This window comes from Mesoplodon bidens (genome assembly GCF_964165515.1).
Source record: "Mesoplodon bidens genome assembly, chromosome: 16".
Lineage (NCBI taxonomy): Eukaryota > Metazoa > Chordata > Mammalia > Artiodactyla > Ziphiidae > Mesoplodon > Mesoplodon bidens.
Window position 1 is genome coordinate 8,340,562 of NC_138173.1, and position 19,991 is coordinate 8,360,552.

Consider the following 19,991-nt stretch of genomic DNA (forward strand, 5'->3'; position numbering starts at 1 on the left):
CACTTCTGCCCTAGCAATGGCTCTCCTTCCACTGCCAACATTAGAGGCTATGGGTTAGCAAATGAGCTTCCTTATGCAACTTTAAATTCCCTAAACAGATCCAGGACCTTTGTACATTGCTTCTTGCACCTAAACTTCAGTTCCCTTCCCCCACCTTTTGTCCTTTTGACAAACTCTTCCTTCATATTTCTGGGTCAGACATCATCTTCTCTAGATAACCTATCCTGACACTTTTAACTCTGTCTTGCGTCTCCTCTTCCAAAATCTGTGTGCTCCTTTAGAACAGTGTCTGCCTCTAGTTCCAGGGCCTAGCAGTGCACGAAATATAGTATGTACCTAAAGTGTTAGTTGAATAAACAAAAAAGTTACTTTTTTTCCTTTAAGTGCATTTTTCAATAGGTTATTCATGAACACTGCAAAAATTTCAAACTGCCCTTGAAAAATTCAGTGAAAAGTAGATCTTCCCTCCAATCCCATCCCTTCCTTCCCCTGGTCCCAGTTGTGTCCTTTCAGATTGGCTACGTACTATGGGTCTTTAAGTATATTCCTGTCATTTTTCTACACAACGGTAAAATTAAAAAGTTATTTATATTTATATAACAATAAAATATAGCTTATAAACATACAAATGTAATTTATGTATCACTTACTATATATAAGATAGTTGTATATATAATTAGTATATATAACATAAATGTATATTTATACACTGAGTCCTGTGCCTTGTTTTTGCATAACGTTAAGTCTGGCTTTTTTTTTTTTAAGACCGCATAGTATTCCACCTCAGGTGCATATCATGGTTTACCGCATATTCCCTAACTTAGGGTTTCGAATTTACAAACACTTCCTTTTTCCCTGTCAAAGCCCCGTCCCGCACCACAGATATAGCCTCGCCCTCCAACCCCGCCCCGAGAGGCTCCATCATTTTCGAACACCTTGTCACGAGCCTAGGGCAGGCCCTGCGCCGAACGCGACCTCCGCCTTCCCACCACGTGTCCGGCGTCCCCACCGCAGGGCGGAAGGACGCAGCTCCACTCGCGTCGCGGGGACGGAGCCGCAAGGCCCCTCCCCTGCCCCAGGGTCTCCCGGCCGCTGGCGCCTGACCCCCGGCCTCGCCCGGCTCTGGGCCGACCGGGCTGACTACAGCGGCCGACGCGGCGCCGGGCGGGTCTCCGGCGAGGCGGGGCGGGGAGGGGCGGGGCTCTGGCTGGGCGGGGCTCCGGCCGGCGGGGCGCTGCCGGCGTGCGGGGCTCCTCCCCCTTCCCCCGGCGGCGGCGCCGGCGGCCGCAGCACTTCCGGGTCGGCGCGGAGGCGGGGCGGAGGCACCGCGGCGGCTGTTATTGTTCAGCTGGGCTCCGCTGGGCGCTGTCTCCCTTGGCTCACAGGGTGTCGGTTTGTCCCGCTTCCTCTCGGCCCCTCACTCCCGGCGGCTGACGACGACGGCGGCGGCTGCGGCGGGCGGGGCCTGGCGTTTCGAGGCCGAGCGGCGCCGGGGTGAGGGGCGCGGAGAAGGAGGAGGAGCAGAAACAGGAGGAGGAGCCGTGTGCCCTGGCACCGAGCGGCCGTGGCCATGGCGTACGCCTATCTCTTCAAGTACATTATCATCGGCGACACAGGTGAGCCCCGGAGCGCGGCGGGTGGGAGTCGGCGGCCTCCGGGCCGGGGCTGGGGGGCAAACGGCGTCTGGCCGCGGCGCGGGAGCCCGGCGCCTCCCCGCCGGCCGCGCCGCTCCATTTCCGCAGTGCTGGAGCTGGTGACGTGGGCACTGCGAGCGGCCGCGGCCTGGCCTGGCCGGCCCGGCCCGCCTCCCCGGCCCCGGCCCTGCAGCTGGGGGCCGCGGCCGCCGTTTCGACGCGCGATCTGGGGAGTGTATGAGAGGAGGACCGGCCCAGCCCGGGGCCGTTAGGGCCTGGCTCTGAGGATCGCACGCCCTGCCCCGGGCCCCTCGCCTTGGGCCTCTTCGCCGCCCCCGAGAGAGGAAAGCGGGGCCGAGGAGAGCAGACGGTGATGGGAGGAGGGCCTTGGGCTTCCTGACCCACACGCACCTGCCGAGGCCCGGGCAGCGCGCTCGCTGGCGTGGGACAGCCAGCTGAGGACAGACAGAAACCTCTAAAAAATAATAATAGTAGTAATATAGGCATGTAGTTTTATCACTCTCAACTCCCAAGTCAGAGTAAGTCACACCCCGTTACTTGACGCCTGGGGAATCCCTTTCGAGGTCATTAAAGCATGAAAGAGTTCTGTCGACTTCTGCCACGTGTAAACTTGGGGTTCTTTGATAGTAGTAATGCAAGGCCGTTCAGTGCTCTTGATGTGCGCTGGCGTGTGTGTGTTGGGGACACTTTGTTTTTTTCGATACATCACATCCAGGCTCACAACTGCCAGTTATCAGGTGACCTGATGTCCATTCGAAGCAGAAAGAAATACAGTTATTTGCACTGGAGATAACATCCCATTGTATTTCGCAGATAAAGTAGTCAAACTCGTTGAAAATAGTTTTAATATCTGTGATTTTTTGGCATTACTTTGAATCTGATGATAAAACTAAGACTTGTTCAGGTGTTATAACTATTAATATACCGGAGTCTGATTTCAGTGATGACTCTTGCACAACTTTGGACCCTTTGCACAACTTAGGAAATGTAAGCAGCAGCTTGTGGTTGCACTAGTGATATGGCAGATTGAATAAGTAGCACAAGAAGCATGTTGATTGCTGCCTAAAAGAAAAACTTTCTGCTGTAAACATAGTCTTTCAGCAAGGCTTTTTGGTGTGCGTGTGGAAACGGGATAGTTTTCTGCGTAAAATCCTGGATAAAGTCATGTTTTGCACATGTTCATAGCGCGTCTATATACTTTTTTAAAGGCTGTGGCATACTTGAAGGAAGTGGGGTTCTAAAGCCTACTGGCAAATTTTGATTGAGGCTGTAACACTGAGATTGGAAGAGGGAGTTCACGTTAACTGCTATATGAGTGGGTTTGAGAAGTAGAGAGAAGAGTGATTATGGACATGAAGCAGTAGTGACGCTTCAAATTAGACTTCACAGGTTGCCTTCGTTCAGCTTACTTACCAAGCATCTGCTGTGAGTAAAGTATTGTACTGGGAGTAGTGGGGCTACAAATATTCACAAGGCGGTGCTCCCTTCTTTTGCAATTTGCCCTCATGAAAAAACAGTCCCCTGGCGGTTCAAAGGGACGACATTCTTGCTATTGCTACCTTACCACCTATTTCCGGCCCTGAGCACTTGACCCTGGACTATCCACAGCATTTACTTTCACCCCACTCCAGCTCAGCTGGTATAGTTGACTGTCAGACTAACCTTCCCCAAACACAGCTGTTCGGAGGCTGTTCCTGTGTTCACGTTCTTTAGCTTGACCTTCAGGGAACTCCATATTTTAGCCCGTGTTTAACTTCTCTAGCCTTCTTTCCCAGTATTTGCGAGTCTCCACTTTGCTCCTGCCAGTGAGGCCCTGTGCTTTTTCCTGGTCTCTGCCACCCTCTCTGCTTGGAATGCCTCTCTGTCCGAACCCTTTCATTCCTCAAAGTCTCACTTGAGTCTTCTGTAATCTCTCAGAGTCAATGTTTATTAAGTTCTTTTGATGTGTCAGGCTTTCCTGGTATCCTGGCTGGAAGTGACCACCACTCCTTATCTGGATGTATCCCACTTTGTGTCGTTCTTCTGATATTAATTCCTGACTGTTCTGTAGACACTTGTGTAGGCATTTATAATTGATTATATACCTCTTGAGGGCGGAAAAGTTGTTTTGTATGGTTTTGTATTCCAGGAAGAGCCTGTAGAAGATGGATGGTAGGCTCCGTACATTTAATTGAATTGATGAAAGAACAGCCAAACAGGCCATAATGTTCTTACTAATATACATTAATAACTTGACAGAAGAATTTTTTAGTCCAATTCTGCCACTTTCTTACTACTATCATTAACTTTGGCCAAAATCCTTTCCTATGTTTTCTTAATTCAAAGTATACCCGTAGTTGTAAGGTCCACTTAATGTGGCCCTCCCCACATGCAAAAAAATGATCAGTAATCAGTAGTGGGAAATCCATCCTGATTTTTAAAAAAGTCATAGTGTGAAAAATATGCATTTTAGAAAGAAGGAAATCACTGTTTTTTCTGATTCTCCCTTTCCCTAGCCTGTGAAGCAATCATTATTAGCCTTCCCTTCTCTCAGTAGAGAACTAAAATGAGGACAGATGTGGAAGTACCGCACACATTTTCCTTTCCAGAGTTCCCTCTTTCACAGAAGAGACTTTTAAACTGTTTTACATGATCATGATACTGTTGAAATGTTCGTTTTCTTATTGCATGGCCAAATGTAGTTAAAATATAGCTTTAAAATTTTTCATTGGTAATGTCTTGTTCCTGAAAAATTGTTTAGGAAAATGTGTCACTTAAACCTAGATATAAAGTGGAAATTAGCTTTTAACAAGCCTGGACTAATATCATAAGCAGATAATTATCAAGTATAGAGGGAGAGAAAAATTGTAGTAAACCTATAATTGTTGCTTCTAAAATTCTGGCGTCTGCCTTCCATTTTAATCTCATCACTAACCCTCCCTCCTCTTTCCTGCCTTTCAGCTAGGCACACAAAAGCACAAACCTGGTTGTGTTCTGTCTGAAATACCCTTTCTTACTGTGCTGCACTCCCCAAAGCCCCACTCCCAGCCGAAGTGAAAAGACAGGTTAGGTCAGAACTTTTTCACCTGAGCAACTCCTATTCATTCATTCTTTTAAGATGATAACAAACCCCACCCCTCCCTGTTGCCTGGTGCCGGTTGCCTCCACTCTTCTTCCTTCTCTGCCCACCTCCACCGTTTTGTTTGGTTGGCTTGTTTTTGCTTTTGCTTAAACTCTTTCAGGGACAAGTGCTATATAAGTAAGTAAACAGGACCAGCCTGGTCACACATTATCATATATCTGAATGCATTTTCTAATTTGAGATATAATTGACATATAGCATTGTATTAGTTTCAGGTACACAGCCTAATGATTTGATAAACGTATGTATTGCAAAGTGATTACCACAGTAAGTTTAGTTAACATCCATCACCACATAGTTCGGAAGGTTTTTTTCCTTCTGATGAGACCTTTAAGATATACTCTCTTAACTTTCGGCCTTCAATACACTATTGTTAACTCTACTCATCATGCCATACATTACATCCACAGGCCTTGTTTATCTTATACCTAGAAGTTTGTACCTTTTGACCACCTTTACTATGTGCATCTTAATTTTTTTGTTTGTTTGGAAAGTTTTGGGCTTTGTCTTAAAAGTAAGGGTAGGCATTCAGTATCAGAAATGTTCAATAGATGAGTGGATGGGCGCTTGGGGGAGGTGCTGCAGGGCTTTACCTGGGAGGTGATATTTGAGCTGAAATTAGAATGCGTAAGGATTTGCCGGGTGAGCAAAGGGGAAATGTCTAGTAGGTAATTGGAAGTACATGTTTGCAGCTCAATCAATGATGGTTTTAAAAGAGAGAGTGATAATGGGAAGTTAAAAACGGAGCCATACTGTGGGCCATTTTAGAAAACTTTGAGTGTGAAAGAAGGAAAGAGTGAGCTTAGAGTCGGCTGCAGGATCAAGTTGGCTGATGTGTGTGTGTGTGTGTTGGGATAGGGGAGACTTGAGGTTGAAAGTTTGAAAACGCTAGAGAGAGGGCAGGAGCAAAATCCCAGAGAACTTGGGGAAGGAATGGCATTTGATTCTCCAGAGCTTTAGGGCTGTAACAGAAGGAAGACCTCTTCCTGTGGGAGACTCTAACTTGAGTTTCTTTAGATTCTTGTGAGTCACCTAGGGTGTTGGTTTCTTTCTTTCTTTTTTTTTTTTTTTGAAGGATTCAGTGGCCCAACCCCCAGCAATTTTGATTCACTAGACCTGAGGTGCAGCTTCTTGTTACAAAACCTGAGGCCAGAAACACTAATCATTTTATAAAATTATATGAGCAAGTTTGTTAGATTACTTTGGAAAACAAACAGTAGGAAAACAAACTGGGAAATTGGGAGGTAGAAAAATTCCATTGAAGTTATTTTTTAATTATGAAATATATCATGCATATAAAAACATATGCATGTTACATGTTTACACACTTTAAAGAGTAGTATTGAATCAGACACCCATTCCAGAGAAATACAGAGCCTCATCGTGTACCTCTCCGCCAGGCTTCCACTACCCTGAATTCTGTATTAATCCCTCCCTAGCTTTTCTTCACAGTTGTATCACTTACACATCCCTGAACTATATTGTTCACTTTTGCCTGTTTTTAGATGTGTTCAGTTGTTTTATTAAGCGAGAGCGCTAAAATGTGCCTGAAACATACATTTTAACGTCATCTAGAACTTCCTTGACGTTTTGGCTTTATGCATGTTGTTTGTAGTCTTTCAGGATGTTTGACTGCCCTTTCTCTTTCTCTCCTAGCCCCTTTATTTCCTGCTTGCTTCCCCTAATATTTGTGTTGCTCCTGAGACTGTCTAGTGAAGCGCAGAGGCCGTGGCCCTATTGCTCTCGTTCCTTGTCCCCCTTCCTCTCTGCTGGTGAACCTGCCTGCTCGTCTCCAGTCGTGGCCCTCGCTCGCTCTTCTAGCTCGTGCTCTTGTCCTTTAGGCCCGCACTCCGTTCCTGCGCCAACCTGAAATTAATTTTCTCCTTTACCTCCCCCACTGCTCCCCCTCCCCCGTGTCATCTGGACAGCTCTCCTCCTCTGTGGTAGCCAGTGATTTTGCTGTTTCACTTGAGCAGATCCTGATTTTGCCAGCGTAGCTGTTTTTCCCGCTCACTCTGGCCCAGCTGTGCTTGCTCCATTTTGTTATTCTCTGCTCGTCTCAGTCTGGGAGGCTGTGTCCTTTGCCACAAAAGACGCAACCACATAGCGCCCTTGTCCCTCTTTCTGACTTTTCGTTTTCTGTGAAACTTCATTTGGTTTCATCAGCCTCGTTTATTTGCTGGTTTGAAAATACTCCACATTCTAGCTGTTACTCTTCACTTGTAAGTAAAGGACACCTGGCAAAAAGATGCTAGATTCCCTCTGCTATCCTACACCCGTAGACACCCCCTTTCATTCCTGTGGTGTTTCTCAACTCAAACGACTTGGGTCTCGTCCTTGGAGATGCTGTTTTAGTAGATCTGCAGTGAGTCCTGGACATCTGTTTTTTAAAAGCATTGTTTGTAGTGGTACTGTGACATTCCTCTCCTTGTCAGTTATGAGCCTTTTTGCCTGTTTTTCTAAAATTGATTCTTTTCTACTGTCAGATTTTCTGCTTTCTGGGATTCTGTTGAAGTAATCCCTAAGGCATATCCAGGGTGAATTTATATGGAATTCTCCATTACGTTAGTTTTTGGCACTCTGTCTACCTAGTAGATTGTTATGAGGGATTCTCCACACTTTTTATAGTTCATACACAATATCAAAAGCTTTTTATCTTTTAATCCTTCAACTGGTATGTGTGAGGTTACCATTTCATAGATGAAGAAACTGAGCTATGTCCTTTGGGGCAAGCTATTTCTTCCCTCTCCCCACCTCTTCTGCTTTTCATAGCTATGATGTAACTCTAAGTTTCTCCAGTTCTGTCTTGAAAATGTTGCCATTTTTCAGGGGTAGCTGACAGTTAATTGTGTTTCTGGTCAAATCTGAGGGAGAAAATGAATATTGATGGATGATGCTGAGTGAAGTTCTTGAAGGCAAGACTGTGCCTGGCACAGAGTTAGTGCCTCAGAAAACGCTGAATGTGTGCTAGGTAGCCTCTGCTGGTTAGGCTACATGCATTGGCCAATTTATTTGTCCTTGTTTCAGAGAGGATTTAAGGGCACTTACATAAAAAATTTTTACAGTTTTTTTTAATGCAAGTAAGAGAGAGCGTATTAGTTTCATGTTGCTAACGTAACAAACCACCATATTCTTAGCAGCTCAAACAATGCAAATTTATTATCTTAGAGTTCTGACGCTCTACATAAGTTCATGTACATATCAGTAGTCTGATGTGTGTCACACTGGGCTAACGTCAAGGTTTTGGCAGGGCTGGGTACCCTTCTGGAGGGTCCTTGCTCATTCAGGGTGTTGGTAGGATAGAGTTCCATGCTGAGATGTCCGTTTTCTTGCTGGCTGTCATCTCTTCCCGGCTTCCAGCATCTACCCACATCGTCACACGATTTGGCCCGTGACCCCCTTCCTTCATCTTCAAAGCGAGCAGCAGTGGACCAAGTCCTTTTACGTCACATCTTTTTTCTTCTTTGGCTGCGTTGGGTCGTCGTTGCTGCACGCAGGCTTCCTCTAGTTGTTGCGAGCCTAGGCTACTCTTCATTGCGGCGTGCGGGTTTCTCATTGCGGGGGCTTCTCTTGTTGTGGAGCATGGGCTCTAGGCGCACGGGCTTCAGTATTTGTGACACGCGGGCTCAGTAGTTGTGGCGGGGCTCGAACCCGTGTCCCCTGCATTGGCAGGCGGATTCTTAACTACCGCACCACCAGGGAAGTCCTATGTCACATCTTTCTGACTCTTCTTGAGTCATCCCATATCTGATTGAAGCTGGGAAAGGTTTTCTGCTTTTAAAGACTCATATAATTAGATTGGGTTTACCTGGATAATCCAGGATAATCTCCCATCTCGAGATCTGTAATCTTAATCTGCAAGGTCCCTCTTGTCACTAGGGTAACATATTCACAGGTTCCGGGGATTAGGGTGTGTATGTCTTTGTGTGTGTGGGGGGGGGGCATTTTTCTGCCTACCAGGGCAGGCTGAGGAGGAGCAGTGGGTAGAAACAGTAAATATCCGTGTTGTGTATACCTTTGTGCAGTGGGCACTGTACTTAGTACTAAGCTGTGCAGAGAACTCTGTTTTCATTTACCTTAATTATAGTATCCATTTTTAAAAGCACGTGCATGCGTATACTTATTCCTTAATTGAGTCTTGAAAGGCATTCTCTTCTGATTCTTCTTAAAAAGAATACAGTGGAAAGTAGTGAAAAATGTAAGTATACAAGTAATATATTTATACACATAGGGCCTTTCCTAGTGGTATAACTCATTGAATCTGAACAGTAATATCTGTGAGGAAGCCTCCATTTTACAGGTGAGGAAAGGGAGACTTATTGTCCTATCACACAGCCATTAAGTGGCCAAGCTGGAATTTGAACCCAGGTCTTTCTGACTCCAGAGTCCATGCTCTCTCTCCTGTATCATACGCGTTTCTTGATTCCCACAAATTCCATGCCACGGCTCTCGTGTTGGCTTACCAACTGCTTGGTCTGTTGAGTTGACATGAGAGTACACAGTCCCCCAGTTCCCTTTACTAAAACAGAAGCCACCTCCACTCTTCAAAACAGGGCAGAACTGTTCCGTGTGAAACAAGAATAAAGTCTGTTCTCTGCTCCTCACAAGCTCTGTGAGCTTGGGCAGCCTCTTCAGTCTCTAAGTCGCGGGGTCCTCATCTATAAAATGGAATGAATAAATGAGACACTATGTGTAACACCGACTCAAGAAATGGTTAATGTTTCATCCTCATTTTTTATTCTGCTTCTTTGAATGTTTCAGTAATTTCCCCATATACATTTGAAAAACGAACCCAAACTTGACCAGTGCTGTATAGTGTTTGACTAATGCTGTTCATAACAAAAGTAATTTCTTTCGCCCTGCATGTGTCCTAATGTGATTTTTTTCTTTTTTTTTCCACTTCCCTGCTTAGCTTGCTCATTTATGGCCAGCTGATACTTTAAAGGGTCTGCCATCCTTGACTCGAATTGTTGCTTTCCTAGCCTATGTTGGTGTTTTTTTGTACTTAACCATATTTGTTTGCCATTAGATGTTCTATGGAAGGTTCCTTGCTTTATCAACGTTGTTTTAACAAGATTCAAAATTGTTTAGCAAGATTCATTTTATTAAGCATCTGTTTTTATCGGCTTTGCTTAATGTAGTCTATATGCCCATCCAAGTCCACTAATGATGTAGAAGGACTGATTTTGTTCTAGGAAGGACCCATTTGATTAAGAAGAACAGAAGCCTACTCCAGCTAGCTGAAGAAGAGAGGTTTTGATAAGAATTTGAAGAGTGCTGAGGAATCCAAGAAAAACTGTAAACAAGTGTTGGGGAACTGGACACTCTGAAATCTTTGTTTTCCTCTCATGGCTTCTCTTTTGAGCCTTAAGATAATTAGGAATGTGTGTTTTTTGTTTTAAACATATGTTTTCTTTTTCTTTCTTCTTGTAAAAAAACAATATTTTTTCATTATTAGTTTCTGACTTTATTTCACTTAAGTAATATAGACTGTGTATATTGATTCTTCAGTATTTGAGACCAAGTTTGTAGCCAGGTACTTGGTCACTGTCTGTGTATGTCGCATGTGTGCTGGAAAAGTATATTCTTGGGTGTGTGGTGGGTTCAGGGCTCCATACGTGTCCATCAGAGCAGTCCTGCTAGTTGTGTGTGTCACACCTTCTGTATTCCTCATAGTCTTTGGAATTTGGGGGCGAGATGTAAATATCTCCTATTACGACAGTTGGGTGAGTTTGGGGGATTTTTTGTTTTGTAGTTTTGACAAATTGATTCCACCCCCCCCCACCCCCAGTGAACTTGAGGGCTAATTTATAAGGTGTGTATGGGCATTATATCTCGCTGAAAAGTTAATTATTCCTTTGTTATTTAAGTTCCCCTATAATTTCACATGTTGTGTATTTGGTAGTATACTTTTTAGTATTCAAGTATTTGATATTAATTTTAAATATTAACTTTCTGTTCATATTTGCCTAGTGTATACTTATTTTATCCTCTCTCCTTTTTCTTTTGGAATGAGGTTTTTTGTTTGTTTTGTTTTGTTTAGGAAACATTACAGATACAGTTGAACCCCATTGTATGCGCTTCACCTCTTTGTCCCTAGAGGTAACCAGTCTCCTGAATTTGGTGTTTATTATTCCTATGAAAGTTTCCAAATGATTACTACATATGTATATATGTATGTACCTATAAACAATGCACAGTATTTTTTGTATTTTTTTCAACTTCATATTAATGGAATTTTACTGTACTTGCTCTGGAACTGTTTTGTTCAACATTATTTTCAGGGCTTTATCTATATTAATGTATTTTGCTCTATTTTGTTGATATTTATTGCTTGATCAGTTTAGTTTTCTTTAGATTCCACTGCATTCTAAAAGATAGCACTGCATGGGTTATTCTCATGCCTGCTCCTTGAGCACGTGTGCTGAGTTCTGGAGATACACCTTCAAGTGGAACTGTGGGTGGAAGCGGTGCCCCTCTTCAGCTCTACTGGCTAATTTGAATCACTCTCCAGAGTAGTTAACAGTCAACTCTAATTTTTGTTTCAGCCCTACTATGTCACTTTTTTAAAAAAAATTTTTACGTTTTTTTTTAATTTTTTTTTATTTTTTTTATTTTTGGCTGCGTGAGTCTTCTTTGCTGTGCACGAGCTTTTCTCTGATTGCGACAAGCGGGGCTACTCTTCGTTGTGGTGGCTTCTCATTATGGAGCACAGGCTCTAGGTGCACAGGCTTCAGTAGGTGTGGCACACGGGCTCAGTAGTTGTGGCTCGCAGGCTCTAGAGCACAGGCTCAGTAGTTGTGGCACACAGGCTTAGTTGCTCCGTGGCATGTGGGATCTTCCCGGACCAGGGCTTGAACCTGTGTCCCCTGCATTGGCAGGTGGATTCTTAACCACTGTGCCACCAGGGAAGCCCTATGTCACTTTTTTTAAGCCTGTTTTTTATATAGCCCAGTGATATATTTTTTTAAAAATTCAATCTGAGAGGCTGTCTTTTACTAGGAGAATTTAATCATTGCGGAATTTGAATTTTTATCTACTATCAGGCACCAGCCTGGTTCAGCCGTTCGCAGGGATCAGGGCATAGGTCACAGGCATGCCCCTTTGCAATGGGCTTTTAGGAGAGGCAGCACTTGTCCCACGCAGGAAGCAGTATGGTGGTCCCATTTCCCCAGCATGTATAGTGTCACCTGCTCCTTACAGGGCGGTGTGAGAAGAGGATGCCTGCCAGTAACTCTCGTTTGTGCAGATGGACAATTAATTCACATTCCTGAGTTTTCTCTTTGTAAAATGTGTACAGTACCGCCTAGTGCACTCTATAGGGTTGTTCACCAGTGCTCTAGCACTGGTTTTTGGTTTCTTCCCCTAACTTTGTAGCTGTCTTTGCAACTCAAGTGTCAGTGATTTGTTTCCCTTCGTTTATTTACAGTTGATAAATCAGTGTAAGTGGTGCCTTTATGCTTGCTCTGCGGCCTCCAGCGTTATTAACGTTGATGGATGGCTCCCCCTTTAGCATTTGTCCACCTTTAGCAATAACTACTGTGCATCTAGCAGGCAAACACTATATTGTTCTAAGTCCTTTCTGGGTATTTTAGCTTCAACGGCGCTCTTGGAAATTGTCGAAGCGCCTGGTGTTTGGAACTAGAATAGTACAGCTCCTCTGCTTGTCCCTTGGTGAAGTTCAGACGTCTTCAACTTCAGTTTTCTCATCTAGAAAAAGTTAGTAGTAATGTCTGGCTTACCTACCTCACAGGATTTTTGTGAGTTTGAAATAAACATTGTGCACAGATGCCTTTAAGCTGCAAAGTGCTTCATTAATAGCAATATTTTAGAGATAATTTTTCTAGTTTGTTGAGTATCCTAAAATTTAGTTAGTTGGGGAGGTCTTGCCTATAGAAAAAGCTGTTCACCATGCTGACCTCAAACTGTAGTTACTTGAGTTGAAGGAAACAGGAGTCCATGTTAACCTGCAAAATGGCAGTTCTTTGATCCTGAAATTCTTTCTGTACTGCATAAAAGAAAAAGTCTTTTCCAAACTCAGATGTCCTCATGAGCCTGTTGAGATGGAGAAGAATATCAGGTTGAGGTGCTCTTTTTCAGGGGTCTTCAGGAAGGAGGTGATAAGGCTGATGATAGTGGGCTTCTACACTCACTCTTGGTACCTTGATTTACCTCTTGAATGGTTTCTGTCAATTTTGAACGCTTTTGGAAAGAGGCAGTTGTGTAGATCTACAGAAGTCTTCAGTATAAATGAATCTGTTGATCAAAGGTTATCTTCTTATCTCTTTGGACGAAGTATTGTTTCAGTTTAAACCATTTCAAAGGGCAAAGTAAGAGTACATGTGTCCAAAATCACTTACACTCAAAGCTTTACTTGATACAAAGATTAATAAATAGGGAAATTAGTTACAAGCTAAAGCAGTAGTAGTTGTGTGCCTGGTGAGTTGCTTCACCAGTCCTTTGAGGACGGTATTTGTTCCAGTTTTTCAGGATAACCTTTGGTATGGGGTGAGGAAATCCTTCTGGTTTTGCAGCTAGGTGGATTTTTAACTGGTTGAATGACTGTATCCATAAAGGACTGCTCACGTAGGCAAGCTGGAGGGAGTATGCTGCTGTATTCTGTCCTGGATTTTTATATTTCGTATTGGCAACAACTTGGATAAAGTCCACTTCGGCTGAAAGAGCTGATGTGTGGATTACACCAGACAGAATCCAAAATGACCTTGACAGCCAGAATGATTGGCTAAATTTAGCAAAATGGAATTTAATAAAAATGAAGTGAAAGCCCTATGTTTACATTTAAAACAACCATGATGACGGTCACCTGGTTAAACAGCAGGATATGTCGATCTACATGACGAGATTCAGTATGAGTCAGATGAGTAACAGAGCCAACGAAGGGATAAATGTGACTCTAGGTTAGTAGAAGTGTGATGTACAAACAAGGTAGGTAATGGTTGTATTCTGTCAGGACTCAACTGCAATTCACTTATGGCAGCTCTTGTTTCAGAGGGATATCTGCACATTGGAGTCTGTGCTCAGAGACCAGTCAGGGTCTCTGTCAACCATGACATTTTAGGAATGGTTGAAATAACTGAAACATTTTAACCCAAAAAAAAAAAAAACCTTAAAGGAGAATATAATAATGACCTTCAAATACTTAGGTGACTGCCATATAAGAAAGGGCTTAAACTTACCCTGTGTGGCTGTTCGCGGGCAGAAGCAGGACCGGGAAGAGAAGAGTGCCCGTGAAATGGAAGGAGTGTGTTAAGTGGTGGGTTGGTCTGTTCCTGAGGCTGTGCAAGCAGAGGTTTGACTGACACATTAGGGCTTGGAAGACAGTATTTATGCAAACAGTAGGGGATGGGATTCGAGGGTTTTTTTCTTTTTAAAGAAATGTAAGATACTATGTGAGCATTCCCTGTGCCGGAGTTAGAAAAATGAACAAGACTGCCCCACCCTAGAGGGGAGACCAATTTGCCACAGAGATTACAAGATGATGTAATAGAGATGTGTATGTACAGAGAGTACTGAAGGAGCATGGGGAAGGTTCACTGTGACTGGAGTGAGTGGCTCACGACAGATTCAGATTTTCAGTCAACATTTATTGAGCACCTACTATATGCTGAATACTCTTCTATGGCTTTCACATGTTTCTCACAGTAATCCTAGATAGCTCTTGGCCACATTTTACAAATGATAGATCAGATGTGACTTGATCAGGTATGGTCTCGTTTGTTTGAGAAATGCTCCACCTAATAATCCCATAGAATCAGTTTGTACTTTCGCCCCTATTTTTGTATTGGTTACGTGTGGAGAACAGAGAATTGAGCTGAGCTCCTCAGTCTTTTATTTTGCCAAGAAGGGCAGATGACTTTATACCAGGAACGTGATCCGGAGGGTGGCCGTGTAGAGTTTTTGTCGGGGTTTCTGGGGGTTGAAGACTGAAGGAATCTAGGGACCATGTACCGTGAAGAGCGTTGTGTGGTGCAGTTTCAGCAGTCGGTTTTGTATGCTGTGGACGCTTCACAGAAGAAGCCTTATTCCCCATCTCTAAATGGGATAAATTTCAACCCTTCACGCAGGTTTCTGACAAAGGTATTGAGGCCTTTCCTCCATTTAACCTTATTTTCTTTCTCGGTCTTTTTTTTTCCCATCCTCTCTGGCTTAGAGTTTCCTTTCTTGGAGAATTTACCTGAGAAATGGAAAAATCGTATTGGATTTGAGCGTGAACATGTGAATTTTGAGCCTTAGCCAGGAGTATGTCTTGTTCAAAGAACTGCTGATTACTTACTTATTCTTTAGTGGCTTTTAGGAGTTAAAAAAAGAAATCAAAATCTTCTATTTCACAACACATTATTTTACTTGCAGGCGTCTAATTTTCTTAGCAGACCAATATTTAATGTAACTATTTCTGGTCACACTGGAAGTTTTGCTAGTTATTTCAATGCCACATCGCTATGGAGGTCACTGGATGAGGCCAGTAAAAGTATTGCTTATATAGTGTTTGATGCTAAAATAGATTCTTCGAAAAACATTTTTTTATTATGGTAAAAATGATGAATGCTTATGGTAAAAAATGAAAATTTAAATACTCCCCCACTTTACATAGTATAGTAATGGTCTGTGTATCCTTCTAGACATTTCCTGTACATCTTTAAGCCTGCGTGTGTGTGTGTCCCAATCCCACCAATATGATTATACGAATTGTGCTGTTCTATACCTTTATTTTTTTCACTTCAGGGTGAATCTTGGGTGTCTTAACATAGCATCACATATAAATCTGTCTCATTCTTTTTAAAAACCTGCATAGCTGAACCATTATTAATTCAGTCAGTTCCTGCTTCTGTTAGTCCTGGGCTGTGGTCGCAAACAGCAGAAACCTACTGTGGTTAACTTCAGCAGGGGAAACTTTTATTGTACAGAGTGGATGCTCCATAGAGCTAATAGGAAGGCAATATAATCAGGCTTGAAAATGACAAAACCAAGGAAGGCAAGGCACAGCCAAGCTCCTGCTGACGCAGGTGCTGGTGCATTGCCAGTCGTCTGCCACCTCCTCTGTAGCCACCGCGGATTCTCGCTTGTTGGTCCCTGATATTGAGGTACTCCTTCAGGATTCCAAATTCCGAACAGGAGCATCTGATTGGCTCAGCCTAGGTCCCATGTGACCACAATGGAAGGTCACAAATCACCTTCCATTAAAAATAAGAGTTTAGAAAGAATATTGAATTTTGAGCTCGGTATATATTTCACATACTTAAATTCAACAGGCTAGTCTCAACATTATCTTGGTCGACTGATACCAAGTCTGTGTTTGGAGGTTTGGCAGCTTGATTTAGTTACTGTTATCACATACTTCTTATTAGTTTAATCTGGCCGCTGCTTGGAATAGATCTTTCTGCTTACGGCCTCTAATTTTGATGCCCATTTATATCGTAACATACTGCTTGGAGATCATGTACAATAAACTTATTGTACAGTAATTATTTTGCACATTTACATCCAGACACCTTCTTCCTTCCCACAGCATCATGAAAAAGTATCCTCTTCAAACTACTTCATTGAAATCTGTTTCTGAGGTGCTGTAGTTCTTATTTGGGATCTTTACCTATGAAAGGATTAGGAAAACGGTGAGATTAAAGTATGTTAATATACCTGATATATTCCCTGGAACATTGTCGTTTGGGATAAAGTCAACATCGAGGAAGTTGTATATTCATTTTTTTTAAAACCACCTTCCTTCATTAAATTTCTGCTCTGTCAGAGTCATTTAGCTTATAGAACATTTCCCTTCTTCCTCTTAGTATTGCTGCTAATAACGTGGTAAGTGAGATATCTTCTTTTTAGTTAGGAGAGGTACTGGTTGCAAGTAGTAATATGTATCTGAGAAGAACAAACTCAGGAGGTTGGACAGTACAGTGGAAAAATATGGCTTGGAATCAAACAACCTGATTCTGACTTTCAGTTCTGCCTCTTACTGTGTTAACTTGAGGCATGTCACTTAAGCCTCAGTTTCTTCATCTTTAAAATGAGGTTATCGGGAATCCCCTGGTGGTCCAGTGGTTAGGACTCAGCTCTTTCACTGCCGCAGCCTGGGTTCAATTCCCTGGTCAGGGAACTAAGATCCTGCAAGCCGCGTGGCAAAAAAAAAATTTTTTTTTTTTAAAGGTTATCATTCCTGCTTTACTGATGCCATAGGCTTACCATTATGGTCAGATGAGATTGTGTGTGAAGAGGGAGCTTATTTTCACCTTCAAAATGTCAAAAGTCAGGCATATATTTTACATAAGACAAGACTATGTTAGCATAAACTCAATTGTGGAACTCCATAGCTGCAATAAAAACTACTTGTGTATAGCGAAGCATGTCCTTTGGGTATTTGGCAGGCATCAGGTAGTCTAGCCGTTCTAAGCTGAGGAATTGCCAAAGATACTACTAAGTGGAAACCAGGATAACCCTGTTTTGAATTTAACCTGTACCGAGGTGAAACACACTTCACTGTTTTCTGTTATGCCAAGCACGTAATGGCGTCACACTAGTTGTGTAGCTGGAAAACTAAAGAGGATGAGACACTGAAACCAGCATTTTAATTGGTTATATCTAGGCCAGTGGTTCTCAAACTTTAGGGCACGTGAGAATCACCTGGAGAGCTTGGTAAAACACCGATTTCAGGACTCCAGCCCAAAGTTTCTGACTCACCAAGTTTGGGGCGGGGCTGATGATTTGCATCCTAACAAGTTTCCAGAGATTGCTGATGTTGCTGTTCTGGCGACCACACTTTTGAGAATCAGCGCTTTAGGGAAACCATGTAATTCATCGTCCAAGCTGATCCCTAACGTTTCAGGACACCAGGAATAACTAAGCCTGTCCCTGGCAAACCAGGATACAGGGTCATCCTAATTTTACCTGTTTGAAAGATCTTTTTGCAAAGAGGTTTATGTAATAGAATTGTCACCTAGTAGATGACTCGTGGTATGCAAGGTATATTTATTTATTTATATGTTAAATTGCCAACTGATGATTCAGTCATATTTTTCCCTTGATCCCTGTTCTTGTAAATGTTCATTAAACGAGAATAGAAGTATTCTAGATTCTCTGGCTGATTCGTCTTGCCGTGTTTACTAACGTAAATATTGTGGATGGGTTCTTTCATTGGATATGTGATTGGATGAGATGCTGGAGAATAATTTCCAAGTTTGTTTTTTACAAACTGCAGTAACATATTACATTGCACCCTAGGGTTCAGATATGTGTGTAAGTGCACATATATATCTAAAACAATAGTTTCCAAAGAGCACTCATCCTAACTTTATTTAGTACATACAGTCTAATATTTGCTGGTTTGTCCTAGTTCATTTTTTTACTGCTAGTTGTAATCCAGTAAATTGATTTCATGACCTAACCGGTTACAGCCTACTGTTTAGAAAACACTGCACAGAGGACCTCTTTGGTTCCAGCATACTGAGACATTCTGAGATTCTGAGAGGTAGTTATACTTCAGTTTTCTTCGTTCTGATTCTTCTCACTCTAAGCCATTTTCCACCATTAAAACAAACTAGTTCAAGAAAGTCCCAAGAGTGGGAGGAAAAAAGGAAAGAGATGCTATTTTTAACCACATTCTGCTATCTTACTTGCTATTAAATTTAATATACTGTCGTTTATTCTCTGTGTAAATTAGCAAATGCTCCATTTTATTTTTCAATTTTTAAAAAATGTAAATTGCACCTAGCTTTGTTTTTGTGAAAATACTGCACAAACGAGGTCTTTCCTAAGGATATCTAAACTTGGCTTGTGTTAAAAAAAATCCTTGGCTTAACCAAGTTAAATTTGTTTTATTTTAATGAAGCATGTATTTTAACCATATTAGTTCTGTCAGTCAGAGTCCAACTAGGAGACAGAAACCACACAGGAATTCGAACAGGGAAGGTCTGGTGTAAGGAACCACTGACTCTAATGTGGGGTTAGAGTAATGGGGAGTTGGCTAAGAGAACTCTAAGAATGCAGCAATGGCAGGTAGAGGGCACAGCCAGTGCCCCTAAGACTGAGGAGGAGCAAGGAAGGAAGGAACAGACAAATCTGGCATCCAGACGTCTTTGGAGGCTGGCAGCTGAGGCCCACCTGGTGGCCGAGAATTGCACTTGAGGGGCCATGATGGGTTGGGAAGCTGTGGGAAGCCTCTGTGGGGCAGGGCTGCGCCTGGGAGCCCCTGAGAAGCAGCCTGAAGGGGCGCTGGGGGCCAGGGGCCACAGAGAGCTGGAGTGCTACTTTCTGCCGATGGCACTTCCTGTCATGCCAGCTGTCAAGGGAGAGACGTCCTCGTGTCTCCAGCAGGCCAGAGAGAGTCTAGAGCAGGAGGCACTTGACTGATACCTGGCACAGCAGTGCACCTGCTAGACCTGATGTTTCCAAAGGGCAATTACACTTAAATTAGGGGCAGATACTATTAGGGATGCAGTTCTTAATTTCATGCAGTCACATTTTCATTCTCTAGCATCATTTTTCTATCTGAAAAAGCCACTATGGGAATAAAAATTTTTTTGAGAAGTGGACTTTTTAAAATGTAGACTAAGTTTGTCATTAAGTCGAAAAGGTGAGTGTGTCATTTTGTGATCTTTTCAGCGAGCATGCGATACACATGCTCTTCACTCACTGAGCATCTGCTTTCTAAGCCAGGCCACAGAGCAAAGTGATTTTCTGCCCCCAGGGGAGGCAGGTAGATATGTGAACTGATAATAAAAGTTTAATGTGAGAAGTGCTTCATAACGTACGTGTACGTGTAAAGTACTGTGCCGTAGCATGGGATGATGTGTTGGTCTGCCTCTGCGTACTGGGGAGGGAAGAAGCAGCACAGACGTGTTACCTTTTATTCTCTGCGTGCTGTTTCTTTTATTCCTCACAGTAGCCTTCTGAATAGGGTGAATGGTATGATTACCATTATACAAATAAGCAAACAAGACCTAGAGACCTGAAACAACTTTCTACCAGCATCACACACAGGATCCCAACGTAGTCTGGTATTTATCTCTTAAACTGGTGGTGTGTGTTGCAATGCAGGAGGCTGCAACAGTAAAAGTTTACCAAATGGAAACCACAGTTCTGAGAAGAATGTAAACAGTGAATCAGGCGTGTCCCTGCCCTTAAGGGGTTTATAGTCTAGCAGTGCTGGTAGAATGTCATAAGGGCTCTGATTGAGGTCCTGGAGAAAGCTTGGAACT

The 19,991-nt window shown here is 43.0% G+C and overlaps 1 protein-coding gene across 1 annotated transcript in view; it reads left to right on the top strand.

The window, feature by feature from the left end:
• The first annotated feature begins 1,367 nt into the window (after positions 1–1,367).
• The window catches only part of RAB2A (RAB2A, member RAS oncogene family), a 74,872-nt gene continuing 56,248 nt past the window's right edge, over positions 1,368–19,991 (top strand). Inside the window, exon 1 of the mRNA XM_081259007.1 lies at positions 1,368–1,616. Coding sequence (XP_081115133.1) covers positions 1,571–1,616 — 46 coding nt within the window. The 5' untranslated portion in view covers positions 1,368–1,570. The remainder of the gene's footprint in view (positions 1,617–19,991) is intronic.